General features: G+C 37.0%; 1 protein-coding gene across 5 annotated transcripts in view; it reads right to left on the reverse strand.

Annotated features, from left to right (window-relative positions):
* Fstl5 (follistatin like 5) overlaps positions 1 to 22,843 on the reverse strand; it is a 624,701-nt gene that overhangs the window by 547,367 nt on the left and 54,491 nt on the right. For all 5 annotated transcript variants that reach the window (XM_029475620.2, XM_021158305.2, XM_085835827.1 and 2 more), the window contains exon 2: positions 21,786 to 21,927. In XM_029475620.2, the coding sequence (XP_029331480.1) occupies positions 21,786 to 21,911 (126 nt within the window). In that variant the 5' untranslated portion in view covers positions 21,912 to 21,927. The remainder of the gene's footprint in view (positions 1 to 21,785; positions 21,928 to 22,843) is intronic.

The following is a 22,843-nucleotide window of genomic DNA, read 5'->3' on the forward strand; positions in this document are numbered from 1 at the left end:
CTCAAAGAACAGTTGAAGGAATGGAAAGACTGAAGATTGAAGATCTGGTATCAAGGGGAGACAGAACTTGCCTCCCATTATGACAGTGTAAACAGGCAAATCATGGTAGATGAGAGAGGAAACTGATGGTTGGCAGTGGTAAAGAATCCACCTTGCCAAGGGCTTGACGGTTGTTTGCATCTCTTATTAAAGATGTGTTTTTACTATTTCTAATTATAGGTGATTTGTGTGTGAAGTATATGTGTAGGTGACCTTGGAAATCAAAGTTGTCAAATTTTCTGCTTCTGGAGGTACAGTTATGAGCTGCCATGTGGGTGGTGAGAATTAAACCCAGATTGTCTAGAAGAAGGCTGAGTGTTTGAAACTCTGATCCAGCTCTCCAGGCTCCTCTTGTGTACTCTCCATATCTATTTAAATCTACACCTTACTTCCATGCTCAAAGATGAATTTGTACCTAGTTAGATATTTTTCCTTTCAAATAACAATGACAATATGAACAGTATGTGGTTATTTCTAAAGCACTCAGTTATAGTATAGTAGACGTGTAGTGTGTGGTATTATTATTTTAAGCATTAAAGCACATGTCTCCATGGGAACATTTCAAAAATTGATAAGTGTCTAAGGCAATAATATTTATTTTTACATGTTTTTATTATTACACATTTAATGCCAAATTCTGGGCAGGTTTTATGCTTTACTATAAATGTTCTTTGCCTGGGGAACTTCTTTTTAGTTTCCCACTGTTTTGTCAACCTGAGAGCTATGTATATATTTTATTCTTTCAAAGTGCAAAATGTTTCATTCCTGCATATTCAACAAAAATATTCTATTGAAGAAAACTATAACACTATCATATATTTTGTAAATGAAAATATTTTTGTAATGCTCAGTAGTTTAAAAAATTGAGTCAAATATATTTGGCAACCAGTTTAAACTTCTGTGGGCAAGTACCATTACAATATTGAGATGAACCTTGTCAATGTGATGATGACTGTTTTAATATTTGACAGTAATACATTGTTAATCATGGATAGTGAATTTTCATATCCATAAAATCTTAATTCCCCACTGTACACAATAGGAGTGCATCTGCAATTAAACACACATTGTACTCATGTTGAAAATATTCTGATTTTGCAGAACTCTGGTGTTTACATTCATTTCAGTCAACATTGTTATACTTCAACATGAAGGAAGCTAGCCAAACCAAAGTTTGAATAAGAGAATCTTAAGAATGGAAATACACTAAAATTTAAAGTCTGTCTAAATGTAATATGGTAATGGTAGCTTCCTTAATTGAGGATATAAAAATCTACCTCAATTAATGAAATTAAGCTCTGCAAAAGTGCATTTAGTGATTAATTGGATTATAATATTCTGAAACTGTCTATAGGCAAGGGAAACTGAATTATAGTCAATAAGAGTGATAAAAAAAAATTGCAATTAGGTGTAATGATGCAGATACTTTCCAAATGAGGATTAAGATAAAACCTCAGTTATATGTAATGGACAAAGAAGTACAAACAGAGGATCTCTACCACCAATTAAAGCTAAATAATTCTCCAACATTGTATACCTAAGCATCTGTAGAAAACAAGAGAGGCACTGATATTTGGGGAAATTTGTATAGGCATATATTAAATATGCCATCAATATTCTATTTTGTAGATCATTGTTAACATATCTTAAGCAAACTTCTCAGAGAGTTTTGATTGTTATTTTCTTTAGTGTAAAGCATGACACACAAAGTAGTGGTGGATAACTCAGAATCACAGTATTGTCATCCATACATTGAAGTACACATACAAAAATGCACGCACGCACACACACACACACTTAAAAGAACAAGAGACAAGCCCCTGGACATACCTCTGAGCCAATATTAAAATTGGGTTAAATGAAGTGGGAAGAAATCAGTAGCCCTCCTTTAGACGAATGATAAATGGACCAAGAAAGAAATTAGGGAAACAACATCCTTTACAATACCCACAAATCATATTAAGTTTCTTAGTGTAACTCTAACCTAAATGTAACCAAACAAGTGAACTATCTGATGGTAAGAACTTCAAGTCCCTGAAGAAAGAAGTTGAAGATATCAGCATATAAAAAGATCTCCTATGCTCATGCTTATGGATAGGTAGGATTAATATAGTGAAAATGGCCATCTGATTCAATGCAATCGCCATCAAAATTCCAACTCAATTCTTCACAGAGATAGAAAGAGCAGTCTCCACTTCATATGGAAAAAAAGGATAGCAGAAACAATCTTGAACAATAAAAGAACCTTGGAAAGAAACACCATTGTTGACCTTAAGCTGTACTACAGAACAATAGTGATAAAACTGCATGTTCTAGAAATAAACACATTGATCAAAGGAATTGAATCCAAGACCCAGAAATAAACCCATATACCAATGGACACTTGATTTTGATAAAGAAGCCAAAATCATACAATGGAAAAATGAAGACATCTTCAACAAATGTTGCTAGTCTAACTGGTTTTATACATGTAAAAGAATATAAATAGATCCATATTTATCACCCTGCATAAAACTCAAGTCCAAATAGACCAAGGACCTCAACATAAAACTGATACACTAAATCTCAGAGAAGAAAAAGGGGAAACACCTTTGACTGCATTGGTACAGTAGACAATTTCCTGAACAGAACTCCAATGGCTCAGGCACCAATATCAACGATTGATATATGGGACCTCATAAAACTGTCAAGCTTCCATATAGCAAAGAACACTGTCAATAGGACATTATCCAGTTTGCAATTTGCAGCCTATAAATTGTAAAATGATTTTCACCATCCCTACATCTGAGAGAGCTAACATCCAAAAGTTACAAAGAACACAAGAAATTAGACAGCAACAATCCAAATGAACCAATTAAAAATGGGGTACAGAACTAAACAGAGAATTCTCAAGAGAGGACTCTCAAATGGACAAGAAGTCCTTAAGAAAATGTTGAAAGTCCTTGGTCATCTGGGAAATGCAAATCAAAACAAATTTAAGGTTCAGTCTCACACCCAGAATGGCTAAGGAAAAAACTCAAGAAATAACACATGCTGACAAAAATGTGGAGCAAGAGGAACCTTTCTTCATTGGTAGTGGGAGTACAAAGTTGTACAACCACACTGGAAATCAATTTGGCAGTTTCTCAGAAAATTGGGAAGAGTTCTACCTCAACACTGAACTATAATCTGCTAGGCTTATACCCACAAGATGCTCCAACATACAATAAAGACACTTGCTCAATAGTGTTCACAACAGCTTTATTTGTAATAAGCAGAAAATGGAAATAACCTAGATATCACTAAACTGAAGAATATGGAGCACCCTCTTAGAAACAAGAGGGATGGGGGTGAGATAGGGGGGTTGCAGAAGGGAGACAGGGTAGGGGGGCAACATTTAAAATATAAGTAAATAAAATAACAGAAAGAAAAGAGAGAGAGACAGACAGACAGAGAGAGAAAGACAGACAGACAGACAGACAGACAGACAGAAAGAAAGAAAGAAAGAAAGAAAGAAAGAAAGAAAGAAAGAAAGAAAGAAAGAAAGAAAGAAAGAACATCTATACAACAGAATACTGTTCAGCTATTTAAAAAAAAGACATGAATTTTGTAGGCAAATGGATGTAACTTAAAAATATCCTGAGTGAGGTAACCTACTCCCAAAAGAACATTGATGGAATATACTCATGTATATGTGGATATTAGCTATAAAATACAGGTACCATGCTACACTCCAAAGACTCCAAGAAGCTAAACAAGAAGGAAGGAAAAAGAAAGGTAGCTTGAATCTCACTGACAAAGGGGAATATAGTAGTCCTAAGAGGCAGATAGAGAGAGGGAATTAGTGGGAGAAGGGATGGGGAAGGGAATTGGGGTTCAGGATCAGATGTTGGGAAGGACAGGAAAGATGGTTAGATGACCATGAAAATAAATCGAAATCTGCAACAGACAGGGGTAAGGAGATGGGTGCATCTCAGGGAAAAGACAGAGACCTGGGATAAGGGAGATAACCAAGATTCAATGGGGTGACCTTAGCTGTAACTCACTACATTGAATTATGGAGCCTGAAGAGCTCATTTCCTGTAGCCAGCCAGGAACCCCAGTGGAGTGATAGAGATACAAAGTCACCCAAAAAACTCTGAATCCCAAATTATCCTGTCTACGAAAATACGCAGGTATGGGGGATGGAGCAAAATCTGAGGGAATGGCCAACTAATATTGGTCCAACTTGAGACACATCCCATGGGCAAGCACCAATCCCTAACACTATTGATACTCTGTTATGCTTTCAGACAGAAACAAGGTATCTTCTGTCACCCAACAGCTGACTCAGACAGATAAGAACATCCACAGCCAAACAGTAGATCGAACTTGGTTATCTTGTGGAAGAATAGGAAGAAAGATTGTAGTGCAATAGGGGATTCCACAGGAATATCAACAGAATCAACAAACCTGGACCCTTGGGGCTCTCAGAACATACCACTAACCAAAGAATATACACAGGCTTGACCTAGGCCTCCCAACCCATATGTATCAGATATGAAACTTTCTCTTCATGTGGTTCCCCAAGTGACTAGAATGTGGGATGTTCTCCTAGCTGGACTGCCTTGTCTGTCCTCAAAAGGAGATGAGGCATCTAGCCTCAGAGAGAAAAGTGTCAGGGTGGGGGGATACCCAGGTGGGACCTCACCTGCTCAGAGCAGAAGGGGTGGGCAATGGGAGAAGAATTGTGGGGGTGGGGGAGTGGTTGGGAGGATGGCTGTGAACAAGATGTAAAGTAGGGGCTGGTGAGATGGCTCAACGGGTAAAAGCACCGACTGCTCTTCTGAAGGTCATGAGTTCAAATCCCACCAACCATATGGTGACTCACAACCACATGTAACAAGATCTGACGCCCTCTTCTGGTGTGTCTGAAGACAGCCACAGTGTATTTACATATAATAAATAAATAAACCTTTTAAAAAAACTATTTAAAAAAAGATGTAAAGTAAATAAAAAAAATTAAATTAAAAATCAAAAGATAGGAAGAAAGCACTGAACACCAGAATTCACACCTCCCTACTTCCTGATTGCAGGTGAGCTGCTACACTCTCTAGGCTTTATGCCTGGACACAAATGTAAATGTTTCATGATCTAAATAGCTTTTATCTGGTTGTTTTATTTCAGGAACAAGACAACATAGCTGATAAGTTTAGACCTTACTGTAGAAAGCTAGTCTCTCTAATAGACTGAGTGCCTTGGTAACACTATTTTAGACAAGTGTCAGCATTTCTTGGAAGATATTTAACCTCATAATTTTTTTCTAATCAGATTTCCCTGAATTGAAAAATATGCTAAGAATGTCAGAAAATTAAAGTGATTACAAACCAAATAATACCAAATAAACATAAAAAATTAACTTAAGCACTGTCATACTGGGTAGCTTTCACTTGTATTGATTGGTACATTAAATTCTTAATCCATTGTTGATATCTCTGACCCATGCTTCTAATTTATTCTTCTGTTGAGTGACACTTGATATTTACTTACATTGTCAGTTGTCTTTATCATAGCCTTATTTCCACTGTTAGTGGGGATGTATTGAACATAGCAGGACATTGTCACCAGTCTAGCTCTTCAGGTCTGACACCACACCATTAAAATACGTGACAGCTGTCAAACTAAGACAAGATCTTGAATAAAGAACTAAAAGCAGTGCACAGAGATCATACATTAAATCATTCCCAAACAACTTGACATCTGCATACATGAAGGCAAAAGAATCTAGGCAAAGACACTAAATTCTCTCTCTCTCTCTCTCTCTCTCTCTCTCTCTCTCTCTCTCTCTCTCTCTCTCTTTCACTCTCTCTCTCTCTCTCTATCACACACACACACACACACACACACACACACACACACACACACACACTACATGAGCTGAACCAAAAAAGTTCCCCTCAGAGTTTTCCTCAGCAGGTGAATACATACGCAAATTTTACATGCAGCCCATGGAATATTATTTAAGCCTGGGATGCACATCACTGTGTGAAAGAAGCCAATACTTTTAGCCTAATTACTGTGCGATTCCGTTTATATAGAAGGAAAATTATGACAGCACGAGTTTTTGAGAAAGGGAGAATGAACACAGTGCAGAGGTTTGAGTTATTGAAATATGCTATTTATGTTACCTCACATTTATCAAACCCTCACTTAGTTTCAAGCCATAGCCGCAAGTGAATTGTTTTGCAAACTGTGGGCTTTGGACAATAATCAAGCATCACTAGATGACTGTAACAAATCTGCCACTCTGCTCCACAGCCCAAATAAGAGAGAAAGGCCATCTATGCAGAAGTGAGAACACATGGGAATCTATGTACTGTCACATTATTATTGTTGTTAAGCCTACAATACCCCTTATAATTAAAATCTATTACTAAAAACTGATTTAAAAAATAAAAAAAGAAACAAATAATGCTTCTAAGATTTTTGAGCAAACTTTAGACTGACTGCCTATTAAAATAGACATTTGTTATTGGACATCTTTATCATAATGGCTGACAGTGCCTTAGGTGAAGAGGGCCTAGTGTTTAATCCACACAGCTGATAAATACATCTTCAGTCAGAATCCTTAAGCTCAACACCTTTAATCTAAGCTTGTTTGCACAGCTAATTGCCTCATTAATTTCCTGTAGACAGCTTACTATAAAATAAACTTTGTGCTGGCTCCCCTAAGAGACACTTTCCTTATTACACATTTCAATATATATTGAATCATACTTTCATTCAATCATGTTTTCAGTCATTTGAGATGTTCACTTCAATCATATGATGAATTAGGGTATTTTCTGGAGAATTCAATATGGAATCTTTTGTTCAATGCTATATATTTATTAGGTTCTTAATAAATACGTGTTGCAATAATAAGTAAATGTGCTTTTAATTGGTAAAAGAATACATGCCAGAAAAATGTTTGCTAGAGGCTAGAATCTTGAACACAAGAGACAGTTGAGAAATATGCATTCTTTTTTCATGTGTACAGCACCTCCTTATGTTACATTCAACATAGCATGTGAGTTTGCAGCCCTTTATTGTCCTAACTGCATTGTGGGCACATATGTGTGTGTGAAAGAGAAACAATGTATATATTTTATATATGTATACAAAATCCTTTCTTTTTTAATTTATGTATTTACATTTCAAATGTTGACTACCTTCCCAGTCCCCTTCCATGAACCCTTTCCTTCATTCTTCCTTTCTTTCACCTCTAAGAGCATGCTCCCCCACCCACTCACCCACTCCCATCTCACCCTTCCATCATCCCCCTTCTCTGGGGTACAAAGCCTACACAGGACCAAGTACATTCCCTCCTACTGAGGCCAGTCAAGACAGTCCTCTGCTACAAATGTAGTGGGGGCCACAGACCAAACACATGTATGCTCTTTGGTTAGTGGCTTAGTCACTGAGAGCTTTGAGGGGTCCAGTTTGTTGATACTATTTTTCTTCCTATGGATTTGGAAACCCCTTCAACTCCTTCAATCATTCCACTAACTCTACAGTGGGTATCTGGGGCTCAGTTCAGTGGTTGACTATAAGTATCTGCATCTGTCTCAGTCAGGTACTGGTAGGCTCCTGTCTGGAAGCACAACATGGCATCAGTAATGGTATCTGGTTTTGGTGCCTGGGAATGGGATGAATCCCAAGTTGGGTTGGTATCTGGATGGCCTTTCCTTCAGTCTCTGTTCCACTATTTGTCCCTGCACTTCCTTTAGACGAACAATTCTGGGACAAAAGTTTTGAGATGGGTGGGCAGCCCTGTCCCACAAATGGGGGCCATGTCTATATACTGGAGGTGGTCTCTTCAGGTTCCACCTCCCCACTGTTGGGCATTTCAGGTAATGGCTTTCCCATTGAGTCCTGGGAGCCTCTCACATCGCTGGTGTCTGAGACTTTCTAATAGCTAATAGCCCCACCCCACACACACCCTTTGTCAGCCACTCCACATTGGTGCATAATTCTCTTCATTCTCCTCTGAGCCTCTCTTGTGTTTCCTGAAATATCTGGTCTTATCCCCTATTTTCCCTCCCCCTTCCCTCTCCCTCCAAGGTTCCTCCCTCCCTCTGCCTTCCATTACTATTTTGTTTTCCATACTAAGTAGGATGGAAGCATCAATACTTGAGTATTCTTTCATGTTAAGCTTAATATAGTCTGCGAGTTGTATCTTAAGTATTTAGAACTTTTTGGCTAATATCCAGTTATCAGTGAGAACATACTATGTACTGTTAGAGACACCTCACATTAAGGTCAAGATGCCTGGGACCCCAATGACAAGAAAGAAAAGCCTGATGGAGCGCAAGGCAATGTCCTCTTGTGGGCCCCAGTATGAGTACTAAAAGGCCCCAAGGCCTGCTTCTTTGGCACAAGCACCTTGTGATATCATTTCTACAGTTATTCTTAGTATTTACTATTTTCTTTATTTACTATTCCTTTTCTTTCTTCCTCCCTTGATTAAACCTGTATTTAGTGACCTGGCAAGATCTAGTAGGATCCCACTTGATATCCAGAAATTGTATGATACCAATGATATTCAAGTGAAGGCCGTTAATGAATTCAAGAGAAATGTGTGTTACAGTCACTCGCTCTAGGTGGAAATGAAAGTAACCTAGTGCCACAGGCAGAGATGAGTAATTCAGCAGCTCTTCCCCCAGTCTTAGTCTCAATTCTGTATAGTAAAAATAGGATTTTTATTATAAAATTGAGGATGGAATAATATATAAATATTTCCCAGAAAGATAGCAATGAGTTCCTTGAGTTTAGGGATGATGGTGGCATCCATGTTAGAATTCTCTATACAGGTTAGGTGAGGATGTTTTTGTAGACAGGCAGATGGGTTTCAAATATTATAAAGCCTTCAGGGTCAGCATTATGACCTCATGTTTGCCCTTTTATGAAATCGTATTGTCTTGCATTCATCTGAAAGATACTGTCTTTGTAACTGCAATACTGCTACCCACAACCTTACCGGAGACTGGTGGTCAGAGATACAGAAAAATTATGCTTTCTATAAAATTTTTGCGTCTGAGATTGTATACTTTCCTTTTTTTCTGTTCTAAATCTGTATTCCTCTGTGTCACAAGAAAACGTTGGCATAGGAAAATAGAGAAGCATTTACCCACACCCCTATGAATTTTGTACCCAATTTGCTCCTTTGTCAAAGATCAAGTGACCATAGGTGTGTGGTTTCATTTCTGGGTCTTTAATTCTATTCCATTGATCTATCTGTCTCACACTGTACCAGTACCATACAGATTTTATCATAATTGCTCTGTAGTACAGCTTGAGGTCAGGGATGGTGATTCCACCAGAGGTTATTTTATTGTTGAGAATAGTTTTGTTATACTAGGTTTTTTGTTATTCCAGATGGATTTGGAAGCTGCCCTTTCTAATTCTGTGAAGAATGGAGTTAGAATTTTGATGGGGATTGCATTGAATCCGTAGATTGTTTTTGGTAAGATAGCCATTTTAACTGTATTAATCCTGCCAATCCATGAGCATAGGAGCTCAGAATACTCAAAATAAAATTCACAAAACACATGGAACTCAAGAAGGAAGACCAAAGCATGGATACATCGATCTTTCTTAGAAGGGGGAACAAAATATCCATGGATGGAGTTACAGAGACAAATTGTGAAGCAGAGACTGAAGGAATGGCCATCTAGAGCCTGCCCCACCTTTAGATCCATTCCATAAATAACCACAAAAAAACAGACACTATTGTGGATGCTAACAAGAGCTTGGTGACAGAAGCCTAATATAGCTGTCTCCTGAGAGTCTCTGCCAGTGCCTGACAAATATAGAAGTGGATGCTCACAGCCATCCATTGGACGAAGCACAGGGTCCCCAATGAAGGAGCTAGAGAAAGTATTCAAGGAGCTGAAAGGGGTTGCAGCACCATAAGGGGAACAAAAATATGAACTAACTAGTACCTCAGAGCTCCCTAGGACTAAACCATCAACCAAAGAAAACTCATGGTGGGACTCATGGCTCTAGCTGCATATGTAGCAAAGGATGGCCTAGTCAGTCATCAATGGGAGGAGAGGTTTTTGGTCCTGTGAAGGTTATATGCCTCAGTATAGAGGAATGCCAGGGCCAGGAAGCAGGAATGGGTGGGTTGGTGAGCAGGGGGAGGGGGGAGGGGAGAGGGGATTTTTGGTTGGGAAACAAGCAAAGGGGATAACATTTGAAATCTAAATAAAGAAAATACCTAACCAAAATAATAAATAAATAAATAAATAAATAAATAAATAAGACTGGGCCTGAGACAAGTCTAGGTGAGCGCCCATCTCCCCAGTTCAACGGCTCACATGCCAATACAGTTAACCTGTCAGCATTGTATCTTAAATGTGTTTTCTTATTTGCCTACCAGTTATCCCTAGTCTTTGATGACCCCCAACTCTTGTCGAGGCTGAACCCCAGCAATGTACATTCTTTTGGGTCTGGGTTACCTCACCTAGGATGATATTTTCTAGTTCTGTCCATTTTTCTGTAAAATTTTTAATGTTCTCATTTTTAATAGCTGAATAAGATTCAATATTATACATGGACCACATTTTCTTTATCCATTTTTGCTTAAGGGAAATTGGGATTATTTCCAGCTACTGGCTACTATAAACAAGTCTGGTATAAATATCATGGAACATGTGATACGATAGGGCATCTTTTGAGTATATATCCAGGTGTTGTATAGGTGGGTCTTCAGGAAATAATAACATGTCCAATTTTCTGAGGAACCGCCAGACTGATTTCCAGAGTAGTTGTACCAGCTTTCACTCCCACCAACAATGGAGGAGTTCTCAACTTGATATGGAATTAAAAAAAAAAAAACAGATTTACAAAAACAATTCTCATCAATGGCTCAGGCTTTAGGATCAACAATTGACAAATGAGACCTCATGAAAATGGAAAACTTCTGTAAGGCAAAGGATGCTGTCAGTAAGACAAAACAACAAGCAGATTTGGAAAAGGTCTTCACTATCCCTACATCTGATAGAGGACTAATATTCATAATATACAAAGAACTCAAGAAGTTAGACTCTAGAAAACAGCATGCTTTCTGTCTAGCATTATAACTGTAAATACAACCTCAATTTTGTTGTAAGTAAAAATATCACCCTTTCAATAGTTTATAGTCTACAAGGTTTTTAATGCTTTAAACATGCTGAATTTAAAAAGCTCATACATTAAAAGATTTATTCCCATGTTTAATGCAGAAGGTTTCCTAATTAAATTCACAATGTATTTTTTAATAATTAAAGATGCAGTGAATAATATATAATTTATTTAAACATTGAAATAACAACTGCAAATGCCAACTTGAAATTATATTAATTTTAAAGATCAGATAAATGTATATTTATTTACTCTACACCAGTTCTTCTTTCTTATATTTTGTATATACACCCCACCCACACACACACATACACATACCACTTAAAGTATTTGTTTTCTAAATATGTGGTAGTTATGTCTGATCATTTTCCCACAGAAAAATGTGAATGAGCTCTGATAGTAAAGAAAGAAACTGTCATACACTATACATGAACATACATATAAATAGGCATAGAGAGAATTGTACCTTGGATGTTTAGAAAAATACATATTCATGTAAAATATAAGTCTTATATGTGCCCAAACTTACACATAATAGAATATACTAGAATCTTAACAAGCAAGTTTAATTGTAATTGCTATATAATTTATTTCATTTGACTACAATTTTAGTTTCATACTAACTTGAAATAAATAGAATGATAATTTGTCACACTTCTTTCATTTCCATAGTTGAATCATTAAAAGGAAAGCACTATTTTTCATGTCACATATTCTTAAAACTTTAAGTAACACCTCCTAATGTGAGATCAGAGGCAAGAGAAGCCCATTCTGCAAAACACCTACTACTTTAAGAATTATTTCCTAAGGGAAAAAAGGTGGTTTTCTGTCAAAGAGCCTTATCATGAGAATTTGATATTCCACATATATCTCTGTGCTTGTTTGGGTTAAGTAAAGTGATTTTAATCAGAGGAACAACTAAACATTGGTTAGAAGTCATAAACAACACTTCCAAACATTAACACAACGTCAGTTTCTTAAGATTTTAAAAGGATTTTTTTACTGGGAAGGAGGAGAAATGGAGCTAGAGCCATACCCTTGGCTTTTACATCCACTTTACTTAAACAGATGTACTAAGTGTTACTTTTGACTTGCTTTATGTTCCAGGTTGTATTCTCAATATATGTATAGGAAGACAATCTAAACATGGCTTTTTGTGCTCCTACAAATCTTATGAGCTGAGCCATACACTGATCACAATTTACTCTAAATTACACTTTAAGCCTGTCCAGAACGAAATGAGATTTCCAGAAAAGAAGCTATAGATCTATTGAAGATACTGCAATGCAGACTGATTAGAACTTCATGACTGTGTTGAAGAACACAATAAATGTTGTGGGTTCCTTTAGTATTCTCTTTAATTAATCACTCATTTCCTACCTCACAATCTGACCTAACCACACTGTGGATCATCATATAGTGTGGAATAATAATATAGTCCAAATGTTGATACTATGTCTACTATTATTGCTATGATAATTGGATTGTGCTTTGTTTCTAAGCCTGAAGATTCTGATTTTTATTACTACTTGTGAAATGATGTATCTTAAATAGTACCTTTAGGTATAAAGATGATTAATTATAACCTCGGACCTTTCTTGATTATTAATAGTATTCAGATTTACTCACTGAACAAACCCTAGTACATCTTTCTCTTGTCTCCTAGTGTTTAGAAGACAAAAAGAACCAAGGACCTCAGAAGAATTCAGCAATCATATCTCTACTCATCTTTTTTTCATGAGATTAATAAGACTCAAAATTATCCAAATCTATCAATAATCCAAGCAGAACACATCTCATAAGAGATTTCTATTTTATATGTTCTTTTTATTCATTTTTACTGATAGGTTTGACAAAAATTTTGTGCACCTAAGGACCATGATTAGGTATTGTATATACACATATATAGTGAAACAATCATAGCCACTGAGTTAGTAAAGATAGCATTACTCAGATTTTCATCATTTTTATATATGTTTGAGGTATACATTTTCTGCTTACATGTTTCTGTGGTGGGAATTCTTTTGATCTACCCCTCAAAAATGAATAGAAATATATTTATACTGTTGGTGTGGCCAAGTGTCATATATCAGGTCTTCAAGTTGCTCATCATGTCTGGCCGAAATTTTGCAGAACACTTAGCTGAACCAGTGTTGACATGATCTTTTAAATAATGAAGAAAACTTTCTGACTTATGAGCTTGACAAAGGTTTCATGCTGTAGCTTAACATAGCCTGAAAGTCATTTTGTAACCCAGGATGGCCTAGAACCCATGTCAATCTGCTGGTTCTTGTGACAACTCATGGCATTTCTAAGGTTCGTTTTCAATAAAGACCATGAATTTATTATTGTACTTTAGTTGTAATAACCCAAGACTCAGTTTTGGCACAGTGAGAAGATTGGGGGTGGGGGAGGCAGCATTAGTTAATACAGGGGTTAATTTCCTTGGGGGAGTTGTTTTCAAAAGATCCTAATACAAGGTATTTATTTGAAACAAATCTAAAATTTAGCCATATTCAATCTTCTTAATATGCATGTAATAAGTGTGTCCATACATTTTAACTAGAATAACGTTTAACTTTTAGTTAAGTAAGTCTTCACAGTAACTTTTTAACCCCTCTTGACCGTCCCTAAAGATTTCTTTCAAGGGATAGTCCAAATTGTTTATTGACCTCAGAAAAATCACTTAACATTTTAATGATCTCCCTGAAACTTCCTGATAGCAGCATGGTAATTTCTAGGACTTGCCACCAGTCTTCCTGTTAGAAAATAAGGGTCTTGGGTTGTATAAAAGTCCCCGCTTCTGAGCACTGGGAGTTTAAGGTTCTTTTAGTGTTTATCTCTTTCCCTGTATTTCTTTCCTGCTGCTTTCCATTAGGCTGCATCTATCAGTTTTAATACAAAAGGAACAGAAAGGAAAAGAGAGTCATATCTCACAAATCAGTTCTTTGAATTATATTGTGTCATTGTGAACAGTTACACTCTCGTGAATGATTACATTTCTCACACTCTGCTTCATTCACACAATGATCCTCACAGACAAGTACTTCGATTTCAGAAAGAAAAAATCATATATCAACTTCAATTTGCTAGGTTAGCTGGACTTGACACTCTACTCAAAGGGAGATACAAACACTTCACGGGCTTTAAGTGGTCGTGGTCCCATTAGAAACACTCGAAGAACTCTACTGTCCTCATATAGTCTTCTCTAAGCCAGTACAGTATAGAAGTGTGATCAGCACTGTAGGGGAAAAGAGGCAAAGACAGGTGCTAAAGCCAGGAAGATTAACAAGCAGACAAGTGAAGAGGTAAAGTGCTTTTTAATATTTGGAAATGCCAGTGCATGAATACAACAGATTATCCAGATACAGGGGGGTAACGTGAGAGATTATAGCTGGGTGATTAGTAGGAGGAAAACAGAAATAAGGGAGAAATGAATATCAGAAACAGCCAAAAATGAAAATGAAACAAGGAACTTCATCCCCCCCCCCCCCAGCCAAGAGAGAAACAGACAGACAGAGGGGGGAGAAGGAGGGGGAAAGGGAGGGGGAGGAAGAAGAGAGGAGTTCTAGTTTTGTCTTTATCTGTGAGGAGCAGCTGCGAGCACATGGAGATAACAAGGAACCCCAAATTCAATGATTTAACATAAAAAGAACTTCTCTCCATTCCTTGTTCCATGACACCCTAATTAACAGGATATATCATTCACTATGGTTTTGGAGACAGGCTGGATTATTAAATGGGTCCCATTTGCTATTCTATGGGACAAAAGAGAGTTCTGGGAGATTTTTCAGTTATTGTAAAATATTCATTCAAATATAATTCATGCTCTTCTGTTTCTAACTCATAGGTCATAATATTACCAAATTTGTTTTCCACAAGTTTTTTGTTTGTTTGTTTGTTTTAACTTCAGCCTGCTGGGAGAGGGCAAGTGACTACAGAGAGGCTATTAAGCAAGGAGATAAGACTTTAGTCAGTGGTCAATAAAGATCATTGCTACTCACCACACCATTAGGTTAAAAGGTCACACACTTTCATAGGATGGAAAGATCAAAGGATTGATAGGTACAAAATACTTGTAACTTGTCTAAGAAAGTGCCATGTCTCCAGTGTTTCTGTTCTCCTCTTTGTGTTTGATTGTTTCATCTGTTTCAGGGTTGTCATGGGAATTTTAAAACAACCCCAGCACTGGAAATGAGAAATTTATAGTTTAGAGAACTACTAATGAAACTGGAGGACAACCAGAGGTAAGGATGGCAGGAAAGCATATTCGAACTGGCATAACTCCTGCCGCTTTTTACAGAAACCCGCCATTATAATACAACCAAGCATTGTAGTGCACATGTTGACCATGCAAGGGCACTTGAGGAGGATGAAGAAAGGAAAGCAAGGAGAGAAAATGAAGAAGTAGAGGAGAGAGGTATCTGGAAAGGAAAGATAACAGAGTTAAATGCCTAACAGGCAGAAAGGAAGGCTCAGCAGTTAACAGGACTTGTTGCTTTTGTGAACAACTCACAACAAGTGCCCATATGGTGGTTTATAACCATCTGTGACTCCAGGTCTGGAGGTTCCAACACCCCCTTGTGAACCCCATGGCAAATAAACTGCAAGTGATGAGCATAAATACATGCAGCCAAAATACTCACACATTAAAAATAAAATGAATCAATACAATAAAACATATAAGCCCATATTTGAAAATTTCACAAATATGAAAATGATGACAAAGTTGTAAATGCATGTCACAGAGTTCAAACACCTATAAAAACACATTTTATTTTAAATTTGTATTATATTTTCTTAATTAGGTATTTTCTTCATTTGCATTTCCAATTCTATCCCAAAAGTCCCCCCATACACTCCCAGCACTCCCCTCCCCCCCACCCCAGCTCCCACTTCTTGACCCTGGCATTCCCCTGTACTGAGGCATAAAAAGTTTGCAAGACCTATGGGACTCTCTTTCCAATGTTGGCCGACTAGGCCATCTTCTGATACATATGCAGCTAAAGACATGAGCTCTGGGGGTACTGGTTAGTTTATATTGCAGAACCCTCTAGCTCTTTGGATACTTTCTCTAGCTCCTCCATTGGGGGCCCTGTGATCCATCCAATAGCAGACTGTGAGCATCCACTTCTATGTTGCTAGGCCTCGGCATAGCCACACAAGAGACAGCTATATCTGGGTCCTTTCAGCAAAATCTTGCTAGTGTATGCATTGGTGTCAGCATTTGGAGACTCATTTGAATGTTGGCTTTCTATATATTATGTTGTTATTGAAGATCAGCCTTAGTCCATGGTGATATGAGAGGATGCATGGGACAATTTCAATATTTTTGTGTCTGTTGAGGCCTGTTTTGTGACCAATTATATGGTCAATTATGGAGAAGGTGCTATGAGGTGCTGATAAGAAGGTATATCCTTTTGTTTTAGGATAAAATGTTCTGTAGATATCTGTTAGATCCATTTGTTTCATAACTTCTGTTAGTTTCACTGTGTCCCTGTTTAGTTTCTCTTTCCATGATCCACACCATTGATGAAAGTGGTGTGTTGAAGTTTCCCACTATTATTGTGTGAGGTGCAATGTGTCCATTGATCTAAACTAAAGTTTCTTTAATGAATGTAGCTGACCTTGCATTTGGAGCATAGATATTCAGAATTGAGAGTTCCTCTTGGAAGGTTATACCTTGATGAGTATGAAGTGTCCCTCCTTGCCTTTTTGATAACTTTGGGTTGGAAGTCGATTTTATTAGATATTAGAATGGCTACTCCAGCTTCTTTCTTCAGACTATTTTCTTGGAAAATTGTTTTCCAGCATTTCATTCTGAGGTAGTGTCTGTCTTTTTCCCTGAGATGTGTTTCCCGTAAGCAGCAAAATGTTGGGTCCTGTTTGTGTAGCTAGTCTGTTAGTCTATGTCTTTTTATTGGGGAATTGAGTCCATGGATATTAAGAGATATTAAGGAAAAGTAATTGTTGTTTCCTATTATTTTTGTTGTTAGAGTTGTCATTCTGTTCTTGTGGCTGCTTTCTTTTAGGTTTGTTGAAGGATTACTTTCTTGCTTTTTCAAGGGCATGGTTTCAGTCCTTGTATTGGTTTTTTCTGTTATTATCCTTTGAATGGCTGGATTCGTGGAAAGATAATGTGTGAATTTGGTTTTGTCGTGGAATACTTTGGTTTCTCTATCTATGGTAATTGAAAGTTTGGCTAGGTATAGTATCCTGGGCTGGCATTTGTGTTCTCTTAGTGTCTGTATAACATCTGTCCAGGATCTTCTGGCTTTCATAGTCTCAGGTGAAAATTCTGGCGTAATTCTGATAGGCCTGCCTTTATATGTTACTTGACCCTTTTCCCTTACTACTTTTAATATTCTATCTTTATTTAGTGCATTTGTTGTTTGGATTATTATGTGTCAGTAGGAATTTCTTTTCTGGTCCAGTCTATTTGGAGTTCTGTAGGCTTCTTGTATGTGCATGGGCATCTCTTTCTTTAGGTTTGGGAAGTTTTCTTCTATAATTTTGTTGAAGATAATTGCTGGCCATTTAAGTTGAAAATTTTCATTCTCATCTACTCCTATTATCCGTATGTTTGGTCTTCTCATTGTGTCCTGGATTTCCTGGATGTTTTGAGTTAGGATTTTTTGCATTTTGTATTTTCTTTGATTGTTGTGCCTATGTTCTCTATGGAATCTTCTGCACCTGAAATTCTCTCTTCCATCTCTGTTGCTCATGCTCGCATCTATGCTTCAAGATTTCTTTCCTAGGGTTTCTATCTCCACTGTGGCCTCACTTTGGGTTTTCTTTATTGTGTCTACTTCCATTTTTAGGTCTAGTATTGTTTTGTTCATTTCCATCATCTGTTTGGATGTGTTTTCCTGTTTTTCTTTAAGAATTTCTACCTGTTTTGCTGTGTTTTCCTGTTTTTCTTTAAGGACTTGTAACTCTTTAGCAGTGTTCTCCTGTATCTCTTTAAGTGAGTTATTAAAGTCCTTCTTGATGTCCTCTACCATCATCATGAGATATGCTTTTAAATCCGGTCTAACTATTCGGGTGTGTTTGGGGTGCCCAGGAGTGGGGGAGGTGGGAGTGCTGCATTCTGATGATGATGAGTGGTCTTGGTTTCTGTTAGTAAGATTCTTATATTTGCCTTTCGCCATCTAGTGATCTCTGGAGTTAGTTGTTATAGTTGTCTCTGGTTAGAGATTGTTCCTTTCATGTTTCTGTTAGTCTCTATCAGCAGACATGGGAGACTAGCTCTCTCCTCTGTGTTTCAGTGGTCAGAGCACTCTCTGCAGGCAAGCTCTCCTCTTATAGGGAAGGTGCACAGATATCTGTCTTTGGACCTGCCTCCGGTCAGAAGATGAAGGCCAGAAACAGGAACTCTCCCAGAAGCTGTGTTGCTTCGGCCTGTCACAGAAGCTGTTACCTTCTGTAGTCCACACTCTCACCTGAACATACTAGTCTTGAAGGGATCCGGGAACCAAGATGAGTCCCCCAGGTGTTCCAGCAAAGCCCTCCAGGGCAGGGAGGACACCTCTCCTCTGGCAGGGAAGGTGCCTGGATGTCTGGAGCCTGAAATGGGGTCTTTCTCAGAAGCTGTCTTCTAGGGACCTGGGGGGTGTTCGCAGACTCTGCGCCCAGGTGACCCAGTGCTGAGGCTGACCAGAAGGGACTTGTGACCCCAGTCAGGCCGGTTTCCGGCTTTCCTAATGCTGTCTCAGGTCTGTGGGATTGGATTGGAACAAAAGTTGTGTTCCACTCACTGGTGGTCCTAAGATCACGTGGAGAGTCTTCTAGGGGACCTTGTGGGTATCCACCGACTCCGTGCCCAAGGTGAAATGGTGCTGGTGCCGACCGGAAGGGCTGTATTATATTTTTAGGCTATATTTTAAAATCCTACTCCATTATTTTGGATGACATTACAATAAAAAAAATTCTAAATGTTCATGAAATCATATTTCATTATCTATAAATTATAATAAGGTCATGTCATCCATGAAAATGCCCATAAAATTAAAGGACCTAAGGTAAGGAATTAAGCAGAGTGACAGCATCCCAATAATAAATATCTAGTGACAAAGTTAGATCTGGTGACATGTATTACTCAAGTTGCATTAATTCACCAGTGTTACCAATGTTTCAAAATTTAGAAATCCTTCACAATGCACATGATAGTCGATAATTATTGTACTGTGACTAAAATTCAGATTTCTGATAACAAGATCATTTATATTCCAGATGATTTCTATCTTTCCTAGCGAGCCTTTGCTAAAAGGTTATCCTAAACCACGCAAAGTCACTGTCAGTAGATACTCAATTCAGAAAACAATATGAAAATACAGTTAATTTGCTTTATTGGCAGCAGAGGGAACAATCTAAAAAGCAGACATCTCTCAGGTCAGAATCATGTTGCTTTATGATCATTAGCTTTAAATTTAGTGTGAAGTTTCTCTTTTTCCTGTTCTATTGATAATGTCTGTTGCAGCCTCTTGCTCGCATGAGAGCTACTTTACTTCTCTGAATTAGAATAATATCATCCAAATAAGCAGGAAGAGCGGTCTTGTATCCCAGGCTACACCACCATCCAATGACAATTTGTAGGAAAGCAGCTTGTGCAATTGCACACCATGTGTACATTTTAAACCCCAATAAATAAGAGCAGAACTTTGTGGGGTTCAGATTTAGTGGTTACATTTTACAGTTCCTGCGTGTGAATAAATTGCCTCAGATGAAGTTGCATAAATGTAGTGGGATAAACACATCAGTAAAACACACAATCAGCTCTTCCTCAGACATGTATTTGTAGAGTATAATTAAGATTTCTATAATTAGCATGGCAAGTTTATTGTTACTCGTTTTTACTGCAAGACACAGACAAATGAATTTTAATGACATCTTTGGATACATACAGCTGGAGATGATGAAATATGTATGCATTTCTTCATATCTGTATCATTTCAACATGTACTGACAACTTAGTCCTATTTTTTGTCTTAAAATGAACATTGTCTTTCTTTGCTTTCTTTGCTCTGATAAACAGCATGATCAAAAGTAACTTGTGTTTTATTTGGCTTGCTTGTCCCAATTGCAGTTTCTCCTTGAGGAAACTCAGGGCAGGAACTAAGGACTGGACACTGGAAGCAGGCACTGAAGCAAAGACTATGAAAAGATGATTTTTACAGTCTTGCTTCCAATTTCTTACTCAGTTTACCTTTTTCATGCTCCTTTTTATCCCCTTACACACACACACACACACACACACACACACATGTACATGCACATACTGGCTTATATACACACAAATTCTCACTAGGTGCCTTTGTTAGCTTAATTGTAGAGCCACAGAGAGTTATTTAAAAGTGATGTATTTTCATAACAATTTCTGCCATGTGTTTTATATATCAACAATCATGTATTATTTCTCATGATATAGAAATAGGTATGCAATGATGGAAATATTAAGATATAGCAATTCTTGAGAGTTGATATTCTTCTTAAGATCATTTTACTTCATTATACCTTTTCTTTCAAGGTCTATTAAATTACCTAGATAAGTATAGCGATAATTTATCATGTAAATTTAACTGAAAAAATTTCTCAGAAATATTCATAGTGATGTGCAAACCTGTCATCATGTATTTTGTAGAAAACCAGTGGCTTATAATTAAGTATTTACCCACCAATTCTCTACCAGAGATCTAGTCCATCAGTGTCTCATATGTACACAGTACCAGAAAATGCAAAATTTATTTTTCTGACCTTGGGATATAATATTAAGGTAGTGAAATAGCCCACAGTTAATATTTACTAGATATGTGTTGTTATAAAAAAAATTGCTGCTCGATTTAAGGTTGAAAAAGTTAAAAGTGTAAAAGTATTTACTCCAAAACACTTCTCATTTATATGTTCAGGAACCTAAAATTTAATGGTTTTTTTGAATAAATGAAAATATTCAATAACTTCTATATGACTGGATTTCTCTGTTGCCAACACATATATTTGTGTGTGTGTGTGTGTGTGTGTGTGTGTCCCTATCTTTGTAGGGATTTGTAGAAACTAACACTTTGCAGTTTAGAATATCCTATGATGTGTATGAAAGTAACAAAAATTAACTGGCTAACTGAGCTTTAACTTTTGGTATATAAATCAGTACTTTAATAGCAACAGTTTTAATGAATAATTTTATTTTTAAGTTATGTGCATATAATTGTGTGAGCCTGTAGGTTTATGGACATGTGTGTGCAAGTGCATGAAATCCAGAATAGGATATTAGGTCCCCTGGAGCTCACCAGTGGTTGTGAGCTGCCCAGTTAACTAAAAAACAAACTCAGGTCCTATGTAACAACAAGATGCACTCTTAACCACTAATCCATCTCTCCAGTTCCAACCTTGTGCACTATGTTTTATATCCAGAATACATCTTTTCCTCATAAATATAGTATTTTATTCACCAAACAGTAATCATTCAGTTGCTGTAATTTTCCAATTTTAAAGCTTTATGATTTATAAGATGAAAATTGTTGGAAACATGTTCAGAAGTTAGTGTTCCTAGTGAATAGCACGCTCACATCTAATCTCTTATTTCTCAAATACAAGCAACGTCAAGCAGACAGATGACTTGGTCCTACCTTATGTCGCAATCTTGTAAGAGGTTGATATGATTTAAGGCCATATCCTGATTCTTTTGTTGGCCTCCCTTCAGACGCCAGAAAGATGAATCCAAGAATCAAAATGGCAGACCAGCACCTAAACATCTTTATTGATTTTCACCTGCCAAAATTATAATTTTGAAAATCAGAGAAAATACACTATATGATAAAAGAAATATATTGAAAATTTCATTATCATTGAGAAATCCTCATCATTGAATCAGAGCTGACTAGCTTATAGCCATGGCTACTACCCTAAATATTTGTGCATAACACAATTGCAAATATACTTATATGCTTGAACACCTCATTAAATATATTAGATGAATAAATCTTTAAAACCCTACACAATTTCAGTTTTTTGTTAAGAACTTGTTAAAATTTCATGATACTTTTCTATGGTACAAATGATATACTTCAGCATAACTTACATAGATCAGGCTTAATAAGTTACTAATAATTTTTCCAATATTATTTTAAAATACATGTTAGGCAGTTGATGGCAGACAATCTTACACTAAAGTCCTTTGATATTTATAGTATTCTATATTCCAGATGAAGCCAAGAAGATACAAGATGGCATAAAGTACTCAGGTAAACATTGACCATCTTTCATACATACAGTAAGCTCACATTTTGAGTAAAACTGCACTTCATTTTGCCTCTTTTACCAGGATACTTTTTTGCTAATTAACAGAAAAGAGTTTTTTGTCCCTATATTTAAACCAGAGGAATGAATAACTTTATGGGAACTTAAACCAGCTAAGCTGTAGAGTACTTTAAACTCTTCTCAACTATTTTTCCATCTGTAAACATTGAAATAACTCAGCTTAAGAAATAGTTACTTCCCAACTGCCTGAATTTTCTGAAAGCATTAGAAAGATAAGCATAATTTTATCTATTTTCTTCTCCTGCCAGTTTACCATGGTTCCCCCTCACCTCTCCATAAAACAATTATTTTACTTCCTCATGCATAACCAGTACCATCCATGTTACAAAAGAATAACAAATATGCATAGCACCTGTTTTATAAGGCA

This window comes from Mus caroli, unplaced genomic scaffold (genome assembly GCF_978045245.1).
Source record: "Mus caroli unplaced genomic scaffold, Mus_caroli_1 scaffold_3, whole genome shotgun sequence".
NCBI lineage: Eukaryota > Metazoa > Chordata > Mammalia > Rodentia > Muridae > Mus > Mus caroli.